The sequence below is a fragment of the Lontra canadensis genome, unplaced genomic scaffold, assembly GCF_010015895.1.
Source record: "Lontra canadensis isolate GAN:19392208 unplaced genomic scaffold, GSC_riverotter_1.0 scaffold40, whole genome shotgun sequence".
Classification (NCBI taxonomy): domain Eukaryota; kingdom Metazoa; phylum Chordata; class Mammalia; order Carnivora; family Mustelidae; genus Lontra; species Lontra canadensis.
This window is the reverse complement of record NW_022631034.1, coordinates 14,558,480-14,584,511: the sequence shown is the minus strand read 5'-3', so window position 1 is coordinate 14,584,511 and position 26,032 is coordinate 14,558,480. Positions and strand designations below refer to the sequence as shown.

The following is a 26,032-nucleotide window of genomic DNA, read 5'->3' as shown; positions in this document are numbered from 1 at the left end:
GTTCTAATTCAAGCTGAATCTCTAAAGAGGTGAGAACATGCCCTGCTTCAAAAGACAGCAAATATAAGATCAGGAAAATCCTTCATTCGGTCTTAGCTCTAAATAGTTTCATAATACGTTTGTTTTTGCCTTAAGAGAAAGTTTATGGAAATAGGTAAAATGATGTTCATTCTTCTTGGTTTCAGTTCCTCACACCACCAACTGCAAAAAAAACCTGCAGGGGTGCCTGGGTGGCTCAGTAGGTTAAGCCGCTGCCTTTGGCTTGGGTCATGATTTCAGGGTCCTGAGATCGAGTCCCGCATCAGGCTCTCTGCTCAGCGGGGGGGCCTGCTTCCCTTCCTCTCTCTCTGCCTGCCTCTCTGCCTACTTGTGATCTCTCTCTGTCAAATAAATAAATAAAACTAAAAAACAAAACAAAACAAAACAAAAAAACCTGCACACAGGGGTGCCTGGGTGGCTCAGTGGGTTAGGCCTCTGCCTTCGGCTCAGGTCATGGTCCCAGGGTCCTGGGATCGAGCCCCACATCAGGGAGCCTGCTTCCTCCTCTCTCTCTGCCTGCCTCTCTGCCTACTTGTGATCTCTCTCTCTCTCGGATAAATAAATAAAATCTTAAAAAAAAAAAAAAAACCTGCACACAGTAATACCTCAATAAATGTATCGTTTGCTGAATGATCTGACAAATGACTCCAGGAATAAATACAGTCAAGGAGTAGTAGTACTATTGGCTCAATGGCATTAGCTCTGTCCTAAATGTCATTGGGTCTGGCTTTCTCCTGTCTAACGTGCCATGTATAGACTTTCAGACTTTCTACATGTAGCCTCATTTAAACGAACACTGCTTGAACCTAGGAGAGTAACTGCAGGTTTCAATGGCGAGAACTAACTGACTATACCTCAGAGAGTTAGAGTATTATAATATTTAACTTTCATCCTCCCTGATCCAGTTTCATCTCCATAAGTCCAAATGTAGTCAATCTTTATCTTTACATTTCCTTATTTCCTTAGTGCAAACTAACAGCTAATTTTAATTTTCCATTTGAGATCAAATGTTTTACCATTCCTGTACATTTTCAAGGGCCACTTCTCAAACTATCACAGTAAAGATTTAAATGACAGTTGTGAGAGTAAAGATTAACTGCTATATAAGCACAAAAATAATTCTTCTAAGAGGTCCATAAATGGTTCTATCAATGGTATACAGCCAATAATATTCTATCTAAAGTGATAAAATGGGTTTTAAAAATTGTATTGCTTTTTTCAATTACTTATTTAAATCCTATACCAAGAAACCACAAATATAAAATAAAAAAAATAGTGTTACATTCAAATCACAACATAATCACCCAATTGCGTATTTATTGATGAGGAACAGACCCCTCTCTGAATAGAAGCTGTCAATGGATGGTGCATTTGAGAGAACTGCCACCAGAAGGAACCATCTCTGGGCTGACAGAGGCTTTTCTACTGATGTGTCAACACAATGCCAAAATACGTAGTCAACGAAGTAAAAAAATAAAGCTAAGTAGGATGTCTGGCACCAGAGACAAAAAGCATATGTTGAATGCCTACATCTTCCACTTTCTCAATAGGCTTTCTGGTGTCCAACAGACCTAGCCTGAGTCTGAACAGTGCACGTACATCAATGAACCTTTTAAAAGTCATTTCCTTTTTATCCATGTGCATTGCTTAAAATACAAATGGCTTAATTGTAAGCACCACACAATATACATCTAGAAACATTCCAAAACTGAAAATGAAAGTGGATTTTCATGAAAACGCAAATTAAAAACCATCAAGAACGTTGTGTCACACAGTCTTGGTGGACAATGAATCTCCTCTCTGCATTTATTATTGATTTAATGCTGCCTAACTCGCCTATCTGTGAGTTTCCTCACGGACAAAATTGAGAAAATAACACAAACCTCATAGAGCTATTGAAAACATTATCCAGCACAATGAAGTATGTAGTCTCTGATATCTAGTAGGATCCCAGGACAGCCCTTGTTTTTAGATTTAAATTAAAAGCACAAACTAGAGAAATTAAAAACTAGTTGTCTCTGTATACTTAGAATAAAAGTTTCCAAACTTTACTCATATTTATTATTTAATGATTAAGGCAAGTTTCATATTATACAATTATAAATCGTGGAATATTAAGATGCTAATAATATATTTTTAATTCAGTATGTACGCCCCACTTACACGTTTGTCTGAGTCTGAACTTACTATTATTATGCTTCTAATGGTAGCAACTGATGTAGGAAAGATGTTAGGGTTCGAAGCCAATGGCCAAGAAAGAATTCTTGACACCTTTGGTGCAAAAAGGTGGTTTTATTAAAGCACAAGAGCTGCACAGGGGTCATGAGAAGTGGCCCATTACATACTTTCCATTTGGGAGGGATTATGGATAGTGCATGCCTCCCAGGTATTTTGGAAACAGGCTTCGAGGACCTTGAAGGGGTTAGCTATTGTTAGGAAAAGGTCATTTGTTACTGTTAGTAAAGACTCAGTCCTGAGACCTTTCAGATGTATATCAGTGGGTCACAGGCTTGGAGGATAATTACCAACATGTATTTTGGGGGACAGAGATAAAGGAAGTTTCGGAAGGAATTTTTATATGTTAAAGTAGTTTTACAGGATCCTGGGAGACAGGCCTTTTGCCCTTAGCAAGTATTAATATCGAGGCAGCTAAGTTCCTAGAGGAATGTCACTCTGCCCCTTTCAAGGATTTGTCAATGGGCTGTAAGTAGTAAGGACATTTAATAATTTTTCTTCTGCCTTTGTTTCCCACATCAGGAACTTCATTAAACTGACCACACAAATTACCCATCAAATCCACTTCTCTTTTTATATTTCTCATCTTAGTGAATTCACGATTCAATGTGACTCCCCATATTCATCACTTACTATATCTAAATATTAAGTGCCATTTTTGCCAGCACTCCGTTCATTTTAACTAAAAATGCTCTGCTTACAAGCACTGCCCCAGAAGACAAAACCAATCTGACTCTCAGATCCTATCAGCAACCAGACACAGCTGATTGAAAAAGACGGTTCCTCAATGCAGAAACAGTCAGTAATCTCAACAGAAATATATGTGACTTCACACAAAAGGAGTGAGGCCAATGGATTTCTCTCTTTCTCAAGAATCTCCATTAGGAAAACTGGGCCAATTCGAAAATTAAAAGAATTAAAAGAAAGCGCTTAAGCTAGGGATAGGGTGGCTGGGTGATGGACATTGGGGAGAGTATGTGCTATGGTTAAGTGCTGTGAAATGTGTAAGCCTGATGACTCACAGACCTGTACCACGGGGGCAAATAATACATTATATGTCAATAAAAATAAATTTAAAAAAAAAAAAAAGAAAGAAAGAGCTAAAGCTGTCAAGGTGGAACAAGGCTGGGTGGAGTATATTAAAGTCATCCTAAGATAAAACTGTGAGGGAGGAGAAATCACGCATAAGGCAAAGGGGAAAAAAGATAAGAAGAAGACAGAAGAGAAAAAGAAAAGCCAGCTGGCACCCTGGATTCTGGAAGAAGAGTAAGTGGATGCCAAGGGAACTCAAAGCAAGTAGAGAGTCTCCCAAACCCCTGCTGCTCCTGATCTTGGATAGGTGCTGGATATGACCAGTTTCCTTACATCTTTCAACCTCCACAGGACAAACCAGGCATGACTCCCTGGGAGAATCCAGTTTATTTTACTCCCAAACACCCATTAATTTCACATCCTTACTATCAAAAAACTTGAATAAATCACCTTATCCCTCATCAATGATTTAGCAAGTCAATTCAACTTTTTATTCTACCTCTGAAATCTCATCTATTCATTCCTTTTCATCTAATCTCATCGCCACTTTTTTCTCATTCTTTCTCACCTAGATTACTAAAAAGTCTTAAGAAAAAAAGAGTTTAAATGGGCAGACAACAGGATGATGCCTACTCACAGGCACCCCCACCATATTTGAATTTGTGTTTTGAATTACCTGACAATGTTTCAGACTGTGGAAATACATCATTCAAAATCAATTTCTGGGGTGCCTGTCTGGCTCAGTCAAAAGAGCGGAGGAGACTCTTGATCTCAGGACACAGGTTTGAGCCCCATGATGGGTGTAGAAATTACTTAAAAATAAAATCTTACCAAAAAATCAGTTTCTGACTTCTGTTGGGGAAAATAAATCAGATCAACTGACAACATGCATTGAAAAATAATCACCTGGAGCTGAGTAGCAATTGTCTACTTTAGACAAGCACGCATTTTTCCAGTTTTATTCATTTCTTTATACTCTGCCTGTTTCACTTTTCTATATTAATTGCCTGGCCCCACAGGAACTGGTTCAATATTCTCTCTCTATGCTTTCAATAGTCAATCCCATCCAACGCAAATAAATGCATCCAGAATAAAAATCTATAATCACCTTTGAAATTATGCAATAATTATCCGGTCACTTACAAGATAAAACCTTAAACTCTTTCATATGACCTGTCCTATATTCTCCATCCAGTGCTATCTTTTGTCACCACCCCGTCCCCCACCCCTGCCACCTTACACATGCATTTGACCACCTACAATTCCCTGCAGTTTTTAGTGACAATGTTTTTGCACACTCTAGTTCCTCTCCTGGAATGCCTCATTCTTCTTCAGCTGCCCAGTTCTTACTCATTCAGGTATCTCTGCCAGAAAGTGTCTCTTGACATATCCAGTTTCAACTGGCTTTGACACCTATGCACGTCTCCCTGGTTCCTTGTAGGTGTTGTTATGTACCATAATTACTGTTAAATTCATTAGAGGCAGATCCCGTGCCTATCACACAGCACAGTCCTAGCACTTGGCAGGTGTTCAATAATTACTGATGAATGAATGATTTTTTAAACATCTCATTTCTAAGCATCAACAGTTCTAAAAAGTAGGCATTTTCCCAACTTTACAGTAAATAAGAAAATGCAGACTCAAGTTAAATGATTTGCACAAGTTCCCACAGCTGGTAAGTAAGAGTCAGAATATGAACCAATGGACTTTATACCAAAAGTTGCTACCTTTGAATATATACTCTTTTTCACTCCCATGGGAAACTCTGGTAAAAATGTAATTTCACTACAGGATATGTCAGTGAAAGGAAACAGAGACCAAGTCAATACAAAAGACAATAATGTCTAATCCTAAATCAAAGCTGACAGGATAAATCCTGTGAAATGTTCAGCAATATCACTGAAATGTGACTGGCTGTCAAAATGCCATGACAACTTTCACAGTCCTAGGCAAACTAGAGGAAACTTCATAAAATCTTCATACTTTGAGCACTTAGCACTTCATTATCTTACCATAATGGAAAAATGATTAGAAAAAAAGAAAATGAAAAAGCAATCTACAATGGAGAAGAAAACTTAATGCCCACAGGACAGGCAAAAGATAGATCACAAACTCTTAAGAAAAAATGTTTATGACAGTCAAGAAAACACAATTAACAGAACTAATTAAAGGATAGTTTTGTGATTCAAGTTACTAAATTTCAAAAAAAGTAACTATTATAAATGCTTCAAGCACAAATTAATTTGAGCAGTATTAGCAACAACTTGTGATATAAATTCATAAAGCGTAATAATTCTAAATTTCGTTTTGAAACATTATAGTAATATATTGCACAAGAATTTCTTTTAAAAAGATAGGAAAAAAAAACAATTATACCATGTAATAGTGAAGTAAGATAAAAAAAGTTTGAAGGAACAAAAAATCATCTTTAATATTCCCTAATAGTTGATTTGCCTTCATTTTTTACAATCTTTGAAAATTTCACTGCTCATCCACATAGGTTCCATATCATGAAGTGGTTTTTTTTTGGTTTTTTTTTGTTTTTTTTTAGAGAGACTCAAAATAAAGCCTAATTAAATGTTCTAGCATTCCTAAAAACACTAACCCCCACGTTTTTCCCCGCACAGTATCTCAGGGCCAACAAAGTACTGACAACTATTGTTTTCAGTACATTGGAGAGTAAAACCCTTGAAAGCAATAATCTTTTCTACACAGATGGATATAGATGTTTTCAGTGTTCTGTATGGCATCTTCTTGCCACATAAGCACCTGCAGTCTTGCATTGTCCTGCTAGGCATTCCTAAAAACACCTGGGCAAGCTGTTTACTAAAAAAACTAGACATTGGAAAAGATGAGGGATAATTAGCAAATAGAACTATTCCTGGCACTCTTTCGACATTAGTGCAGAATGGAGCTTCAAGCCGGCACCTGGTGAAGGGAACTGCTAGATGTGATAATTCCAATTTACACATTCAGCACAACATTCTGTCTGCCTGTCAATTTGAAACAGTTTCCTATTCAGTGATAACAGATACCCCAAAAGAATGCAGTGTCGAAATGCTGACATGAATTTTTTATGCACCAACTAGACCCTCTCTCCTCTGGACCAGCTGCATCTGCCTTCTTCACTCTTGGAATGGACTGACAGTTAGGTACTTTTTTAAGTACACCAACAACAAAAAATTGAAATTTATAGAGTGAATTTAAAGTATCAGATCTTCATGCAGAAAAAAATACCAATAAAACGTCCTTAAGTATAGTTAAGAAAAATAACTTAAATGAAGTTGTAAAAAATTCACTGTGTAAGTATATCCTAATTTATATAGTGCAGTATTATTGCTCAGCTGCCAAAAAACATGAAAGTACATATTTCTACTAAATACACAATGTACTTTTTTTCACAGTATCTTTTGTGAAAGATACACAATACTTTCTTATACAATATCTTTTTTTTCTAAATTGACATAAAGAGAACAAAAGCAAGCAAGAAAGACACACAGAGACAGCATGGTAATCGAATATTTATCTGCAAATGTTAAATAAAAAATAAAGAGAAATTAGAACCTAAATCCATGCAGGTTTATTTTCCAGATACTTTCAAATGATCATAGTTTGAAAAATGACTATATAAAGATAATGAAGTCAAATGTTATATTCAGGAAATTGTAAATTTTAGACTTTTTATTCTCTTCATATTTAAAAGGCAAACCCATGAACTATACCTTTAAAATACTACTATTTGTGTTTTTTTCCCATACATATATGAGATAATATTAAAAAAACTCTCCCCGTAATATTAAAAAATATCTCTCCATAATAAGTCACCTGGAGGTTTATTCATTTGTTCTATTATCACAGCCATGGCTCAAGAATTTCTGGAACTCTCCTCTTACATCTGCTGTATGAAATGGCAACATATTCTTTTCAATTATTTTCAGTGATACCAAATATTCATTTTAAGAATGAACTGACTTGCTAAAATAAATATAAATCATGCAGAAATGAAGCTGATAAAATAATGCTTCGATCTGAGAGACACCATTACTATTATAAAGCAAAAAGTGGTAATGAACTATTAGATGTGGGGCTCATAAACCAGCACTCCAGAAACCTCAAATCAATGCTGAGCACGTTAATGAAACTTCTTAAGTTCTCTGAGTAAAGCTTTTAATTACAAAGTATTTAAGGCTAGAATAGTTAGAAGTCCAGAATAAAGTATTTTTTAAATCACCAATATAAGTGAAATACTTTCTTCTGCAAAAGTTGCACTGTGCATTTAGCTACTAGAGAATTTGTCATTTTCCTACATTAGAGACAGAAATAGGTAGACAGAAACAGACAGCATGTTAAATCAAACATCCATTTGCAAATGCTAATTAAATAAAGAGAATAAGAAATTTTGGTAATGTACAATACTGATGACTATAGCTAACACTGCTGTATAATACATCGGGAAGTTGTTGAGAGTAAATCCTAAGAGTTCTCATCATAATTTTTTTTCCCCTTTTTCTTTTTCTTTTCTGTTCTTTATAAAACTACCTATATGAGAAGATGGGTGTTAACTAAAACTATTGTGGTAATCATTTCACAACATATGGTAATCAAACCACCAAGCTGTATACCCTAAACCTGTAAGCAATATATATCAATTATTTTTCAATAAAACTGGAAAAAAATTTTAAAAAGAAATTTGAATGACAATATACATATGCACACACACATTTATATATGCACACGTGTGTGTGTATATATATATAAAGATATACATACACATATATACATAAATGTGTATATTATATACATATATAATTAAGACATTTTATGAATCTTTCCTCAGCAAAGCCATCAATTCTAATATTATAAGCTATAAACACTCAAATAATAGTCATTATGAACATATTAAACAAAATAGTAATAATTTTCAAATGTGATGTATAAGTTTATGTAAAATGTCATTATAATTAAATGCCATTATCTATTATAAAAATAAAATTCCCTCTGTCTTAAAGCTAAGCTAAAATTAAGGAATTTTCTAATTGCTAAAAGAAGAAATTCACAAGCCAAGATCACAAGAATTTCCTAAATGACTACATTACTCATCATTTTTAAGCTGATGCCTTCATAATTACTTATCCTCCAAAGCATTTTCTCAAACTATCGAAAGCAAAGGGCAGCATCAGCTGAGTTCATCACTGGATTTCAAGAAAGAAGCTCTATTAGGGAACAGAAATCAACATTAGCTAACTTAGATGTAGGTTATTACCATTCAGATAATTTAAAGAACTATCAAAATCATGTACAAACTGAGGCTGCAGTCAGCAACTAGGGTTTGCTACCATTACATCTAAAAGTATATTTAAACTCAGCTGTTAATCCCAAAGACTCCATTCCTTCAAGCTACATACTATGCTATACAGCTACATTTGCTTTTGAAATTCACAAACACAACACATTGCTTTCACTGATAGTGGAACTGCTCTACCATGAGTGAAGTATATATTTAAACCACTGCTTTGGTACTAACACACCTTAAATGCATTTCTCAACTAACTGAAATATTTTTCTAAGCACCACAGCACAATGAAAAGTATAGAAATAAGTAAAACATTTTCCCTGACCTCAAGGAATTCACTAAGACATATAAAAGACAATAGCTGACTGAAAAAAAGGGGTGGGGGTTAAGTGAACAAAGAAAACTAAAGTCCTACCCTTAAGCTTGGCATTGTTTTTAAGGAACACGTAGTAACAAAGCTAGGCTAGAGCAATGGGAGGAAAACCTCACTTTGAAATCAAAGTTCAGGTCTTTGAATTTTATGCTATGCCTTTTAGATTTGGTTTTATTCAGTGGAAAACTTCTCATAGAATTGACATGATTAAAGGAAATAATGCATATATTAAAGACTTAGTGTTAAAGTTGTAAAAATGGTCAGAACAGAGGAAGAGGACAAAGAGGACAAAAAATGTGCTAATAAGAAAGAGAACAGAACTGCAGGCTTTTAACTTCGTTCACTGTGTTAAACTAGTATTATTAAACAGCTGTAAGACTGTACTGAAATGTTACACTTAAGTATCAGAATGGTCTACTGATGCCTACAAGTGTTTCTTTTATACTTTGCTCCAGCACAGATTGGTAAGGAACCAAAGTGGCATCCACCACAAACAGCCATGATGAAAGTTTACTTTGGTAAAGGTGTTCAAAATTATGGTGGAATCTTGCATTCCAGAAAGAGTATTTAAGAAGGTTGTGTTAAATTTTGAGTTGTCTACTGACTGTGGCACAGGGTCACCCTATCATGTGTCCTTGGGCTTATTGGTATATAGCTTATTGGCATCAAATCTATAAATGAGTCTCTGATCTGTGTTCAACTGAAATGCATTCCAAAACACAGAAGTGCTAGTCATTCAAATTATTAATTTATCTTTCTCTTCTAAAGCTACGTATTTGAAGTTGTCAAAAACCATGTATCAAGATTTATAAAGCAGACATTGCTTACAAAGATTTCCACTGTGACAAATTTATCTTTAATGTTTTACTACTCTATTAAAACACGTGATCTTAAGACACATTTATGTATTTATCAATATCATCAGGAAGTCAATCTTCCCAAAGACCAAAATATTATTTAAAATTAAACTCAGTTCAATCCCTTTTTTTCTTCTTTTAAAGCAAAATTACTAGAAACATTTGTTTGGACCTTGTCAGAAGGGTTTCAATTTTACATCATTACGTTTTAACTTGCCTAATCAGTTGAACAAAAGTACTTTATGTAAAATGATTCTTTTAGTTGCCTTAGCTACAAATCCCTGCAGGATACTATAATTGAAATCTACTCACGTAAGTTAGGAATAATTAGGGCCCCAAATTAAGCCAAACACAAAGTTAATTCAAACAGTCAGCTGCTGTCATTTAAATGGTTATGGAGTTTTATTGTTGCTTAACATTTCTGAATGCTTTTAAATGTACTTTGTTCTTCTAGTCTATATTTATATTTTAGTACAAATAGAAATGGGATCAAGAAGCAACGATTCACCAGCCTTTAGACTGGAGTAACACCTATACCCAGTCTCCATCACTGACAGTTTTCCACACAATTTTCGTTATCAGTCAATTAACAACACGGATGAAAGAAGAGAGTGACAGCTCTCAAAGACAAGCTTTCTGGTAAATAAAGAGGGATCACAGAATATACCCTGAGTGCCATTAATGCAGGAAAAGTAAGAGCTTTTGAAAGATAACAAGGATGGTCTCTATTTGCCTAAACTCTAAAACAAAGCAAAGGATTAAATCAACTTCCTGTTGTAAGCAAACAAAAGAAAAAAGATAATGTCTAAACCCCATATGCGAAGGAGCGGCTCCAAAGGCTTGCCTTCAACTATTTTAATGGTGACTGCTAATAAGTGTGAACTGATAAACTAAATATAGTAAAAGTAAAAATTACTGTTGCATATTTCAGTTTTCCAGGGTTGTGGCAGTAAATAGTTCTTAGCAATAGTTTGTACTTTCAAAGAAAAACTGATTTTTGAAAAAAATACATGCCTTGTGGCTGTATAACTTCTCAAGATCATTGGAAACTTGCAGAGTTAGCTAAAACTGTTTTTAATCTGCAATGGTAATGTTTAAGAAAACTGAAATAGAGGATTTTTTTCTATCACAACCATTAAGTTAAACAATGTTAAGCAATATACTTTAAAGTATATCTTAAATACTCCTGAGTGACAGCCTCAGGAGGCAGTAAAATATACCAATGACCTGAGGCTATTTATCAGGTTCTCCAGAAAGAAAAAGGGACTGGCAGTAAATAGAGCTTAGCAGAGGGTTGAGCTCTGCAGACCTTTCCTAGTTTCTTCATCCATAAACTGAAAACTTCTAACTACTAATCTTAAGTTGTGGTACTAAGTCTCTAATTCTTCAATCTATCCCACGAAACAAAACAAAACAAAACAAAACAAAAATATTTTGACTTCTAAGATACCCACGTAAAACTCTCTTTGTCTAAAATTTGCTTTTTAGTTACTTTTCAGATGGCTTTAAAAAGTGGAAGAATCTAATAAACTTCATGATGAAACAAATGTAATTTGTGATTTGTATTATCATAAATCTAAAGTAAATAATTATAGTAATCTATATCTCTGACAGAAAAAGTAGAGGGAGATTATGTCCACTACCAAAAATGAATAAAATCCTTGATTATGTATAACAAAGTAGAAAAATCATTAAATAATCTTAAGCAAATAAAAAATCTTTAAGCTGTTTTTGATAACCAGTTTACATTCCAGTACTCATCCTCACTCTCTTATGGGGCTAACATCTCAGGGTGTTAATATTGAAGTGAAAGTGACAATTCTTAGTTGTTGTTTTTTTTTTTTTAATACACGGACTTTGAATAATTAGTAAAATATAAACTTTTTCCAGATAGGTTAAGAAAATATACAACTGCATTACATGATTTTATAATGTTATTTTAAGTAATAAATGCATTTATAGTAAAATGTTATTAAAAATAACGTTTCCACATAACACATCATGAAAATAGGACAGATCAACGGGGAATAGAAGGAAATATTAGGAAGTAAGGGTCAGGCTGCATTGTTACTCAGGGATCTTTAAAACAAATCATCAGATAAAAGGTCAATAGAAAGCATATAAAATTGGGTTACAAGTGCAACAAAATGTAAAAACGTTCAGTAACATTTCAAGATAGCTTAGTTCCTTTTTAAAATAAAACAAATTATAAAACTGAAAGTGATATTTTTTCTGTATTTCAACTATGCTATTAAAGTTAGAAAAAAACTTGATTTGCACTGGTAGAAATCACTGTCAAGCAAAATCTGATTTTCTAGACTAAACATTTTAATAACCAAACTCCTTGATACAGATGTCCTCTCACAGACCAGAAACCTCAGCATCACCTGGGAGCTTATTAGAAATGCAGACTCTGGAGGCCCATCCTGGATTACTGAGTCAGAATCTACATTTTAACAAGATCCCCAAGTGATTTATATGTGCATTAAATTTTGAGGGACATTGTTCTAGATAAACAAGAAGATTTAAAAGCATCCAGCATGTCTGTCTTAAATTTCTTCTTCTCCCATACACATCTCTTCCTGACTTTTCCCCTCCTTGGATCATCATACATATTCTCTCTTCCTAGATGAGGAGCCTTTCTGTCCTTGCACTGGATCCCATTTCCTTTCTGCCTGGAAATAAATTCAGGTACACAACCTATCTACTAAAAACAACTAAAAAAGAAAATTGTAAAAAGTACTTTCCTTAAACAATGGAGTATACTGAAATACCACCTGTCTCCTTTACTTTAGAGAATCCCCTGCTGCCATCACCTCCGCACAGCATTCTGCCATGTAAAAGTGGTTCTCTTAAAATCCCAGACAGCTCTCTCCCTACTACCCCCAGCAAACCAGCATCCTTCCTATGGTGTTTGACTATTATGTTGACTAAGTTACGAAGTCCCTGACTCATAAGCCTATTGCCTCTAATCAAAACCTAAATATTAGTTATGTCTACCACATGGTTTAGATTTTAATACCACAAAGAAAAAATAAAGAGGAGAAAGAACTAATGATTAACACACACACATATACATACACACACACAAAGAGACAGGAATAAGAAGCATTCTATAAATAACCAGCAAAATGAATGAGAATTTTACTTTATCTCTTTTAGATTAAACCTCGATGCCAAACAAAACTCTGCTATCTCCAAATTTCTCTATTTTTTCCAGAAATTTCTTGTGTTTCTTGACACTCCAGAATTCCTAAAATACAAATTTATTTTCACTATGAGGTGTTTTAATTACTGTTGTCATGCTTTTTATTCATTCTTCTCACTCACAAAAAAATTCTGTTAAAAATAAAATTTATTAAACAGACTAGATAAAAAAAAACATTTAAGCATAGAAGAGCACTATTACTGAAATCAGAACAGTGACATTTCATCCATATTTCAATCTGTATAGATATAAAATTGTGTTCATTGCTTTTTTTTTCTTATTATCCATTATCCTTTTTTTATATGGGCAATGTCCCAATTTTATCTACTTTTGTTAGTTAAAATCTGATTCAAACCAAAACTTCATTTCAAATCAACTGAATGAGAGCTGAGATCTCTCACCTAGTAACAAAGTTAACTCCTAATGGATTAAAAATTAAAATAAAAACATTTAAGAGCTACAGGGAAATGCAAGTGAATAAATATTTAACCAATCTCAAGATAAGAACTTTTAAGATAAAAATAATGGAAGATCTCATAAAAGAAAAGAGCAATACATTAAAAAGCAAGAAAAGAAAAAGATAAGTAAGAGCAAATGAAATGTTGATAATTTAAAATCTGTGATTGTTGTTATTTTATTAATTTTTCTTATTTGAAATTTTCGTTAAAAAATTAAACAGAATGGGGCGCCTGGGTGGCTCAGTGGGTTAAAGCCTCTGCCTTCGGCTCAGGTCATGATCTCAGGGTCCTGAGATTGAGCCCCACATGGGGCTCTCTGCTCAGCGGGGAGCCTGCTTCCTCCTCTCTCTCTGCCTGCCTCTCTGCCTACTTGTGATCTCTGTCTGTCAAATAAATAAATAAAATCTTAAAAAAAAATTAAACAGAATGAAATGAATTATAAGGCAAACAAATTGTGATTTTCACAACAAAAAATGACAAAAAGATATTATCAAAGTTTAAAAACAAAAGCTGGGACGCCTGGGTGGCTCAGTTGGTTAAGCAGCTGCCTTCAGCTCAGGTCATGATCCCAGCGTCCTGGGATCGAGTCTCACATTGGGCTCCTTGCTTAGCAGGGAGCCTGCTTCTCCCTCTTCCTCTGCCTACCACTCTGCCTGTGCTTGCTCTCGCTCCTCTCTCTCTCTGACAAATAAATAAATAAAATCTTAAAAAAAAATAAATAAATAAAATAAATAAATAAAAACAAGAAAAGCTAAACAGAAAAGTTGACAAAGGTAGTGCACAAAAAAATTCACATTAAAATTACAACTAGCCAATAAATAAATCCATGAAAACTAATTTTTTCCTCACAATTAGCCCAGAAATTATAAATTTAACTTACAGATACCCCTTTTCTCCTATCAAAGTGTCACTTCTTTTAAAATTTAAAATCAGTGATGGAAAAGTATGTAAGATTGATACTTTCAGACACTGGAGATCAAAATGAACAGTGGTATAATCGTTCAGAAAAAAACCAGTGTGGAAGACGTCCACATCATCTAGACATCTACTACATCAGAATTTTAGAATTCCAGTCTCAGGAAATAATGAGAGATGAAGAAAAAACAGTTACATATATATTTAATTGTACTTACACTTGAAAGAAATTAAATTCAAATGGTCAACGATTACAGACAGGATTTTATATCATTTTTGACATATAAATGATAAATAACCATGCAGGTGTTAAAATTCATTATCTAAATATATAACGACATTGTAATACAAGTTATGATAATATAAATGAAAAATCAGAATATAAAAGTATATGGAAATGAAAAACCTAATTTTGCTTCACACATCATAATTTTGTTTTAGCCGTAATATCAAGCAAGTTGGTGGGGCACCTGGGGGCTCAATCGGTTAAGCCATCTGCTTGGGCTGAGGCCATAATCCCAGGGTTCTGGGACCAAGCCCCACATCAGGCTCCCTGCTTAACTGGAAGCCCACTTCTCCCTCTCCCTCTGCCCCTCCTCCCCCAGCTCATTCTCCCTTTCTCTCTCTCGTGTGTGTGCAGGCGTTTGCGATATCTCTCAAAAAAATAAATAAAATCTTTTTTTTAAAAAATCAGGTATGTTGTGAAAGAAAAAGAAACGTGCCATGGTTATGTCAAAGTCCTACAATTATGAACAGTTTTAAATGCTTATTTCAACTTCCTAATTTTTTATCTTTTCTCATGAGAATGTATTACATTCAAAATCAGAAGGGGGAAAAAGCACTTTCAGGGGAAAAAAAAAGCCCTTCAAACAAGAATAATAGCAGACATAAAAGTCAAACTCAGTAGAGTCCCATGCTGATAAGGAGGGATTATAAATGTTGTTTTTGCTTCCTGAAGCTCTGATATGGAATTCCCTTCTCAGCCTTACATTTTAGCCAAGAGATCCCAGGGCCGGCGCTAGGTATTCTCCTGGAATCACTTCTGTCAAGTTGACAAAAGGAGTTCAAGAATAGGGTTGAAAGATGTCATGAGATATTCACTAATCCACATTGATGTCTAATACATGTAGACCACACGGCTGTCATATGTCATTCTCTGTCATGCAAGAGGTGAAAAGAAAATAAAGAGTACCATAGGGTACCAAGCATATGTTTCAGTAAAACACTCCCTTAGTAATGCGGCAGATAAATCGGTTCTTGGAGACATACCAGTTCTACATTAATACTCCGTAGTGCTCAGTCATTTGTATTATGGTATTCTTTAATACCATAACCTAAGTATATAACATATAAAAAACTGAAAAGCTATATTAATTCAGAAAATGAAACAAAAGATTCATCAAAACTGAAATTACTCAGTAAGGAGTAATTAACACAATTACTGTTTGGCAAAATTACGATGCGTTACATGCTTCCTATGCTTTTAATTAAGCTACCTTTAATAGCACTGTTCTTTCAAAAAATATAACAACTGTGATAAATTCCCAATATGGATGTAAAATCAATACTTCAAATATTTACTCTGATATGGACAAGTTCATAACCTCTTTACTTTTAGCGAAGTATTGTTTCATAACAACAGATTTATTTATTTAGCATTTGATGCAGTCTTTTCTGTCAGAAAACGGAGGCTTGTAAAAATTGAACAGCCACATAATACACTGTTATTGAGGTCTGCTGGGTGGCTGTTGTGTGTGACACACTGATTTATAACACTTTTCCACCAGCAACAGACCTACCTGTGAATCAACATAGAGTGTGGATAAACAAACCTTTTCTAACATGGGAAAAGAACAAAAGAGCATGAAATAGGGTAGAGAATGGGAAGAAAGTGGGAAATCAAACACTGGAATTTAATCTTCAATATACGAAATATGGCATATTTTGACACTGAATATTGGTACATAAGATGATAAATGTATATTGTAAATTAACTTTTTAAAAGATGCTCATGTCTCCTAGTAAATTTAGTCTTAATTTTTTTCAATTTTGAGTCATATTCTGAACAAATAAACCTTATTCTTAAATCCTGGTAGTAATACAATAACGCATTTGGTTTTTACAAGATAAGAAGCAACATTATATAATTTGTAAATGGCATTAATATTTATATGTTTAAAACTGAATTACATCACTACCTATGCAGAGAAAAGCTACTGCAATCAAATTACATTATACTCATATAATACAATAAAATGTCCTAAGAGCAATATAGTTGGGTACTTTCTCAAGGAGTTAAATCACATTGATCTGCACTAAACATATAAATAAAATCATTATTTTAAAAAATGCATTGTTTTAAACCAGTGTTAATTTACATAATTTGTGAATTTAAAAAATAAGGTTACATTTGCTATGCAGCCAACATAGATACGCTGTACTATTCCTATTAATTTAATGGGAGTTGTGACTCCCATTAAGTTTAATAGGAGTCATACGGCCAAATCTCCAAATACCTTGCTGAAAATTTACTTGCTAGCTTTCAACTAATCAAAAATATACTGAAATGAACAAAAGTAGTCAATTTTGCTAAATTGGGAAATCTAAAGTCCTACAGTAAGTCAATTCAGCATTTTCACAGCAACGGCCATGTAGTTATTCCCAACAATAAAAAGAACAAGGTTATCACAATGAAGAGACAAACTGAAGCAAGGGTTTAGGAGCTCTGAAAATGTAACAATTTCTCTTAACAGAAAATATGTCCTGTTTTTTATAATCTGGAGCCAAGTTTTCCATATTTTTCCCTTCTCAATACATTGTCAAGAAAGAGGGGGGGGGGGAATCCCATTTTAGAGCCTAAAATTATGACCAAGAAGTGTGATCAGAGGAGTAAAACACCATATGAAAAGATACAGATAGTAACTCCTAGTAATCAACTGGTTACTATTCTGGGATCACAGTGAATTAAATCATAATTTCTTTTCAAAAACCCTTTCAAAAAAGTAACTTTATATCAATATCCACTCATCTCTACACCTCAGCTCAACTACCCACACACATACAATACTATAATGGTCAAGTGTGATGCTGAGGGACATCAGTGTCATCCCTCAAATCTGTCAGAAATACAATGCTTAGGCCCCACCCTGGGCCTTCTAGGCAATTCTGATGCTCTTAAGAATCACTACAGTGTTTTATTCCACACCATGCTGTTCTCCATTGACTTTGTCTCCACCCCCATGCTCACCAATGCCTTTACACAGCTTGGTCAACTCATAGGAGTCAGCTTAAGCATCATGATCACTTCAGCTGGAAGTCTTTCCTGATATATATCCAACCACCTCCTCCCCTTCATCCCAATGAGTATCATCATCATGGCACTTACTACCCTGGTATTACAACTGTTTATTAACCTCTCAAAAATTTCGGTTTTTTTATGTGATGGATATAAAATGAGTACTTACTATAAGCCAGGCATTGTTCTAGGCACTTGGACACACTGATGAAATAAAGAAACAAAAACAACTGTTGCCCTTGTGATGCTGACATAGTGTGTGTATGAATATATATTTTATACATTTTCTTATATGTGTATGTAAATAAAAGAAAGAATGAATACAGACAGGTCTGAATTATCGTAATCCTTCTTAAGTTTAAACTTGGATAAAAAACTACTACTCCTGGGGCGCCTGGGTGGCTCAGTGGGTTAAAGACTCTGTCTTCAGCTCAGATCATGATCCCAGGGTCCTGGGATGGAGCCCCACATGGGGCTCTCTGCTCAGCAGAGAGCCTGCTTCCCCCTCTCTCTCTGCCTGCCTCTCTGCCTACTTGTGATCTCTCTCTGTCAAATAAATAAATAAATAAAATCTTTAAAATAAAAAAAAAAAAAAGGCTACTACTCCTTCCAAATTATGGACCAGTCTGAAGCAAATATTTATATGACTAAAACAGTTTTTTTAATTCATACTTAATGCCTAGATCTACTTTTTTTCTGTCACTCAACTAGCAAAAAGACCCTATAGCCAAACATCATTTTTCAGTAAGATATCATTAATACAAAAGTTATTGTAAAATATGCTTAGAGAATTTAGAAGTACATTTAAATAAAACTGGTTAAGACAGTTTTAAGACCGATATTCTTAAAATTTCTGGATGTATATAAAACTAATAGGTAAAGCTGTTATCTTGCATAGCTGGCATTTATATGGACATAACATTCTTTTTTGAAATATGGATAAACAACAATGTAATTTGAACTAATTAAAATTTTGACTAATGAAATCTAATTAAATACTCACTGCATAAAGAAGTCAACCTGAAACCCATTTTAAAACCGACTTTGCTGAAGAACTGCTATTATTTGTAACTTGTCACTTGAGCAAGCCTTCACATGTCTGACTTGTGCTTGCCAGGGCTCCATTATATAGCATAATTTAATTCTCTAGGACACAAAAATTCAATTTACTTTCTTACTTACTGATACATGGTATCACAGTGGTTACTCTGCTTATAAAAATTGGCCAAAAAAATCAAAGCACACCAGTTTCTCAACAAAACTGATTTTTGAAGGGCTTGAGATTAGTTCTGTAGGAATAAAATCAATTCAAAGAAAAACTTACAAAGTATTTTGAAAGTCTGATCTTTCATAATCATTTTTATTTGGAAATTCTAAACAATTTTCCAAAATACACAGGGGAAAAGAGACTAAGAATAAATAAAACATTGTTCTTATTTTGCAATAAATTTAAGGGGTGAGACTTGATTGTTCAATACTAGATGACAAAGTTAGAGATAAAGGGAGAGAAGCTAATTCTAACAATTAAATCTTTATGTAATTCGATTTTACTGTGGTTAGAAACTTAAAAAACTGTTTCGTAGTTTGTTCTTTACTGTGTACCCAAAACATGACATATTTATAATATTCACCTGAACATAAAACAGGTAAGTCCTTGCAAATGTGGAAATTTACTTCTCACAAGTATAGATGTAAAATAACTCTAAAATTATGTTCGGCCTATTTTAAAATAATATACTAAAGTGAAACACTACTGCAAAGAGGAGGAAAAATAAAAGCTCTGAAAAAGGCAAGTCCATCACGAAATATAATACACGCGTGTTCTGTTTTATTTTGATCTTAATTAGCTACTATTACTTAAAATCCACATTTGATTTCCACGCAAAAGTCAGAAGACTGGCAAAACCAGGCTAAATTCTGGCATGGCAATCACCGGTCCTCTGGCAAGCATTTCCCTGCCTACAGCAGACCTTCACTGGCCTGCTGCCCTGAAGTTAACTTCGCCTGCGTGGCAGCAGTAGGTACCTGAGGTTTCTGCCCCGGCACAGGACCGTGAACTCCTCAAGAAGCAGAAACTGTGCCTTGTGCATTTCAGAATCCTAAGCATCTGGCTCAATTTAGTCACTCAGTAAATGAGAAAGGAAGAAACTACCTAGGAAACTTTATCGAAGTCCTAACCATAAGAATCCAGAAACTAATACAAAAAAGTGCTCATCTCTGTGAGATTTGAAAAGGTAACCATCATGCAAGGGCTCTGAAGAAACTTAATGGGCTGAATGGTTAAATTTATAACTCCTTTCCTGTGTTCTCACACCTAATTTTGATTGGTTTTCTCTATAGGTGTTCACAGAACATTATCTGCTTTCTGGCAATAAAGGACTATCATGTCATGTAAAACTTTACTAAGACAAAACCACGTGATGCTGGATCAGTATTCTAACAGTGTGCATTAACTGTGTCTACTCTCACAGCTAGCAGTGTGGATTCCCCCCAGGTTCTTTTTACCTGTAGGAGGGAGCTGCTTCAAAAGCAACACCCCCTGGCCTATTGCGCCAAAACTGAAATTTCTCTTTACAGCAGATATGAATCCTGACCTGATAGGTGACACTAGAAATAAAACTGCAGTATCTCATGAAAAAGTCTCTGTTTGCTAGCCCCCCCGCGGAGTTAAGCTACTGTGCCAGCAAAGTGGTCTCTATCTTGATTGGAAATTTTTTCATTATGTGGACTAATGAGCCATTGGTCCACACCTGGAATCTTTTTAAACGTATAAAAACATTCAAACATAACAGCAGGAATTCAGTTAGTTTCCACCCCCTCCAAAAAGCAGATGCAAAATTAGACTATACACAAGATTTTCTGAACAATCCAACCCACAGATTCATATTCTTAAACTCTGTTTCTGCTTGTTTTTTTATCATTATGGTACTATTCATTCAGACACGCTGCATTTTACTGTTAGATTTGATATATCTTTCAGTTCTGATGCGAAGAGCATTATCTTCTAAAAACAGAATATTAACCCATTTGTAACTTTCAAGCTTGACTTAAATCCAAGTGAACATTATTTACTTTCTAAATACAGAATTTATTTTAAAAATATTCCTAAATTTGTCATTTATTTGAATTACTAAGTTATGTCAATACTGAAAGGAGGGGACTGGGAAGGTAAGAAGATTATGATGAAATATAATTTTGGGACAGCAATTCAAATAAAATTCTTTCAACAAAATTAAAATGTTAACACTGAAGCTTATTACAAAGATACTGGAATAATAAGCTTCTCTTAGCTGAGAGCTGCCTCTTACCTCCACCTATCATTTTGTTACTAGGTATAAATAGGATCTCTTAAAAATACATATAAAATCAATTTTAAAATTCTAAAGTATTTTCTTTAAGAATATTTAATTGGGACAAATAAAATCCATGTGTTTCTCAGAGAGTTTGTATTCTTCACAGATTTTACAAGATTAATATAGTTTCACGCTGAATACATAACTACCACTATCAAGTAGCTATAAAATTAACATATCTTAGCTCCATATTAACTTCTGACCTGCTCTATAAAAAGCACCTGAAAGGGTGTTATTTTCACATGGAAATAATATGTAAGACTAAAGAAATAACAGATACTAAAAAAATCATATAGTAATTGATAAATGATGGTTTCTATTATTTCACTAAGCCTCAAAAAGTATTCATTTCTTTAAAAGGCAGGTCCATCTTCAAAAAGATATAAATGACATTCAAAAGGAAGCACTACAAATAAAAAAAAACAATATTTTCCAGAAGATATGAAAAAACTTTATTTAGGAGTTTTAGAACTAAACTATGACTCCACTTAAGAAGCAAGCAAACTAAAGAAGTAAAAACACTGACATGAAATACTTTCGATTTTACTGAAATAAATTTAGTCGATAAGTGTAAAATATATACCAAAGCAAAGCTTTCATTTACTTCTCTCGGGATATTAACAATAATATTTTACAAATTTATGTGAAACATAAATTCAGATTTCTAGCACTTTCTTCACTACTATAGTTGTGTGTAATGAAAATAAATTCAACCACCAAAAAAAGAATTTGACAGTCAGGAAATCTTCTTAACAGCTACTTTTTAAAATAAAACTCATTCTAGCCACTTCTGTATAGAGAATACTGCATAGTTTAAACCAAGTTCACCCAGATTTAAAAAATAAAATTTAAATTGCATCTTACCTTCTGTATTCGGTAAGAAGCTGATTATAATGACAAACCACAGACTTCGCATTCTGCAACCAGAAGACACCATTATTGATCCCTTTAAATATTTTCTTTGTATTCCTTAATGAATCTAGTTATAAATGCCCAGCTTCATCGAACCCAGCAGTCTGCATCATTGATCCTCATATCTGAAAAACAAACAAATCCATCATTTACTCTTATGGTCCTGTTACGTCACAAAAGAAATGCAAAAATAATAACAAGTCTCTCTCTCCTTCCCTGCCTCAATCCATCTCCTAAGTATAAAATTTTATTTTAAAATGGTATGTATTTTGACTCTATATCCAATATGAGAGCTGCTCCTACATACTGGATATCTGAGCCTTAAAAGAATATAAAGAAAACAATCAAAGCTCAAAAAACATTTATAGATAACCATGACATATAAATTCGTAGAACAGCTATATAAATCCCTAATGACATTTTTCTTTGAAAAGCTTAGGAAGTCATTCGAGAACAATACATCTCTCTATGCCACACATCAGTCTTTTTATCAAATTACTAGCTTTAGTATATGGTAAACATATATATGTAATATATATTATATATAGAGTAAAAAAATTTAGGGCGCCTGGGTGGCTCAGTGGGTTAAGCCGCTGCCTTCGGCTCAGGTCATGATCTCAGGGTCCTGGGATCGAGTCCCGCATCAGGCTCTCTGCTCAGCAGGGAGCCTGCTTCCCTCTCTCTCTCTCTGCCTGCCTCTCTGTCTACTTGTGATCTCTCTCTGTCAAATCAATAAATAAAATCTTTAAAAAAAAAATTTATAAATATCTGTAATTTTTTTGTTTGTTTCTATTGATGGTAACAGTAATATTATCTACTATTTTATCCTGTTATCTTGCAGGACAGATTAGAGATAAATTAAGCAGTTTATTTTTCTATACGAGGATGTACTATTTTTGACACACGGTTGTACGTAATTTATATAATAATGACATTCTAAAAACATCACATTCCTAAACACCATATATCAAATTGCTATTATTACTGTTATTCATAGACGGAGCAGTTTAATAAAGGGTCTCTTAACTATTTCATTTTAAAGTTTCAGATTTTCATATATTGGGGCTTTTTTATAGCAAAGTATAACTTAGTAAGATTAAACCTGTATCCTTGAGCAGGTTGGTCCATCCACTAGACCCAAATAAAACCCCAAGACTATGATGATTGTTTCTCCAAGGTTGTAACACTATTTTTCTAAAAACTGGGAGAAGAGTAAAGAATATAAAACCTGGAGCCAAGTCTAATTCTGACTAGCCCTTAAGAATCCAGTTCTTCAACTGGAGAGGCTACAAAAACTTCAGAAGCATGACTTAATCAGAATTCTCAGTTCCTAGGACATAAGACCAGGTTATTTGCTGGGTTTTACTGAAGTGTTTCACTTTTTCCTAGGTTAACATGAGGAATCAGAGTAAATACTAGCCCTACAATACACATAAATGCAGACAATTCTCAAATACATCCAGCCTCCTGGTCTAGCCTTGAGGGTAAAAATTAACAAAATTTTCCTTTAAAGGGATATCTTAATGGTTTCTTCATACCAACTTCTGAAATTTTCTTCTAAATAATACTCTTACCAAGTTCTCTCAATCTACCCTTAAAATGCTGCAGATAAAGAGTTTCTAAAAGTGGGGGAGTGAGGGGAATAGCCCCCATTCTGAAGCTGTATCTATAAAAAAGGAACTCATATAATTTAGATCTTGTCACAAAAGCATAAAAACTTTTAGAAAAAAGTTCCTAGATAACCCTGTAGTTCTTTCACATTATCTGAGCTATTCTGCATTTGCTACATGCTTCATGTATCATGTGAGTCTATTAGTAGTTTACTATATCCTATTATCAGTTCACCATATTCTATTATCAGTTGACTATGACGTAACTTCAATGGAAAAGCAGTGAGATTCTAAATGGTTTGGAACACTTATTACCCTACAAAGTCGCTATCTTGCTTCACCAACAACCACACCAAAAAGAATGTAAAAAATTAATCTGAAGCTATTATCCAGTGTTTAAATATAAAGATCCATAAAAATCACAGATGAAACTAGCAAGATATTTCCATAATACACAGTTTGTTTTATCATGACTATAGTTTCAGGGATGAAACTGCTTCCCTATACATCCCTCCATGACCCAGAATAGCCCAATTTTTAGCTGTCTCTGAAACTACTGAAGACATCTAGGTATCATGATGAAGGGAGCCAGAAATGTTATTACCCAGTTCTGAGAACATTTCAGATGATTCTGTGCCCAGAGAAATAAGACAAAAAGAGCAAACTTCCTCTCCTGAATACCAAAAATATTTAAAAAATGACATATCAAAAATTAATCTGATGAGGAAACATGGCACAAAAACCTTATAGAATCGGCAATCTCTATTCTTTTTCCACACTGAACTTCCAAAGACCATTCAAAAGACAAAACCCAAACGAACCTGCAGTTTATGAGCGCCGTGGTCAAGTACTTGCCTTAAAACTGCGAGCTATTTTATATAAAGCATAAAGAGAAGTCCGATAATTTCATGACCTGTCAGACTGAAAAGGCTAATCAAGAAACAACTTTTTAAAAAAAGGATTTTATTTACTCATTTGACGGAGAGAGACGCAGCCAGAGAGAGAGCACAGCACAAGCAGGAGGAATGGGGGAGGCAGAAGCAGGCTTCCCACCGAGCAGGGAGCCCTATTCCAGGTTTGATCCCAGCACCCCTGGGATCATGGCCTGAGCAGAAGGCAGACACGTAATGACTGAGCCACTCAAGTGCCCTAAGAAACAACTTCTTATATCCTCCATATTGTTCAAGGATCTGACCAAGCAATCAGAATAATTTTAATGTTCTGGATGAGGCACATTAATTAGTACACATGAAATTAAGTCAGCCTCTGGACTGCTCCTGATTTGAGCTAGTCCAAGTTCTGCTTGTGAGGAGTATTTTCATTTCAATGACATGAATACAAGCTGCCTGCCCACATGCACACAACTCTTGAACACATTTCTACATTCTTAAAGCAATCCAAGTTTAGTCTGTCTTCGGTCATCTGTTACTTGAAAGAGTCCTTGTTTGTGGGGAGAAAGGGAAGGAAGAAATCAGAGACTGATGACTGCTTTGTAGGAAACAGCTGCCAAGATAGGAAAACCTCTGTTAGTGAAGGGAAAATGAGGAGGAAACCGCACAATCAAGACCTCTTTTGTGGTCGTTGGCCAAGGCAGATATTTCATGAGCTGACTCTAACTATACTAAAAATTTAAGTGTATTCTTAAGGATCTTAATGTGAAACACAATTTTAAGGTCTGAGAATGTGAAACACAATTTTAAAATTACACTGTAGTCAATTATGACACTTAGTATAGATGATTATTTCTGACAAATAGAAACAAGTTCTGGAATGTAATAAAATCATGGTTTTCTTTATGCAAATAAAGCTTACGTCCATCTGTGCAATAAGTAAAAGGAATATCAAATTTATTTTTCTCACCCTACAATCTATATCCAATCATCTTTAGATCAAACAGAACTATTTATGGAAATTCAAGCTTTAAATGCAATTTTGAAAACTAAAGTCCAAAGATTTTATCGCTGTGATCCAAATGAAGAACAACCTTCCATTAAAAAAAGTCAATGAAAATTGAAATACTTAACAAACCACAATCAGTTAAAGATAGAATGAATAAATAATCAAACATGGTAAAACTAATCTTAGGAAAACATTGCTCCTAACCAAAGTGGAGCCAAAGGACACTTCCAGGCATAAATGTAGCTAGCTAACAGACTCCTCCAAATGTTTTACCTGCAAAATGAAGCTCGGCAAAATCTTCTCATAATGCAAAACAAAAACAAGGAAGAGATCAAAAAAGAAGCTATCAAATTTCCTTTCAATGAACAGAAAAGATTAAGTAACTCTCCATACTAATAATCAGTTTGTCCTTTAATTTTGGAAAACCTCTTTCCAAAAACTTTGGTGAGGAAAGAACTGTGACTATAAAGGCACAGGACACAGATCAAACTCCCCTTAATGCTAAGTAAAGTTTCATTTCTTAATAAAATCAGAAACACTTCTACTTAAACTA

At 34.3% G+C, this 26,032-nt stretch overlaps 1 protein-coding gene across 35 annotated transcripts in view; it reads right to left on the bottom strand.

Annotated features, from left to right (window-relative positions):
• The window catches only part of ADGRL2 (adhesion G protein-coupled receptor L2), a 382,248-nt gene that overhangs the window by 130,752 nt on the left and 225,464 nt on the right, over window positions 1-26,032 (bottom strand). For all 35 annotated transcript variants that reach the window (XM_032870191.1, XM_032870192.1, XM_032870194.1 and 32 more), the window contains one exon: window positions 21,923-22,095. In XM_032870191.1, coding sequence (XP_032726082.1) covers window positions 21,923-21,995 — 73 coding nt within the window. In that variant the 5' untranslated portion in view covers window positions 21,996-22,095. The remainder of the gene's footprint in view (window positions 1-21,922; window positions 22,096-26,032) is intronic.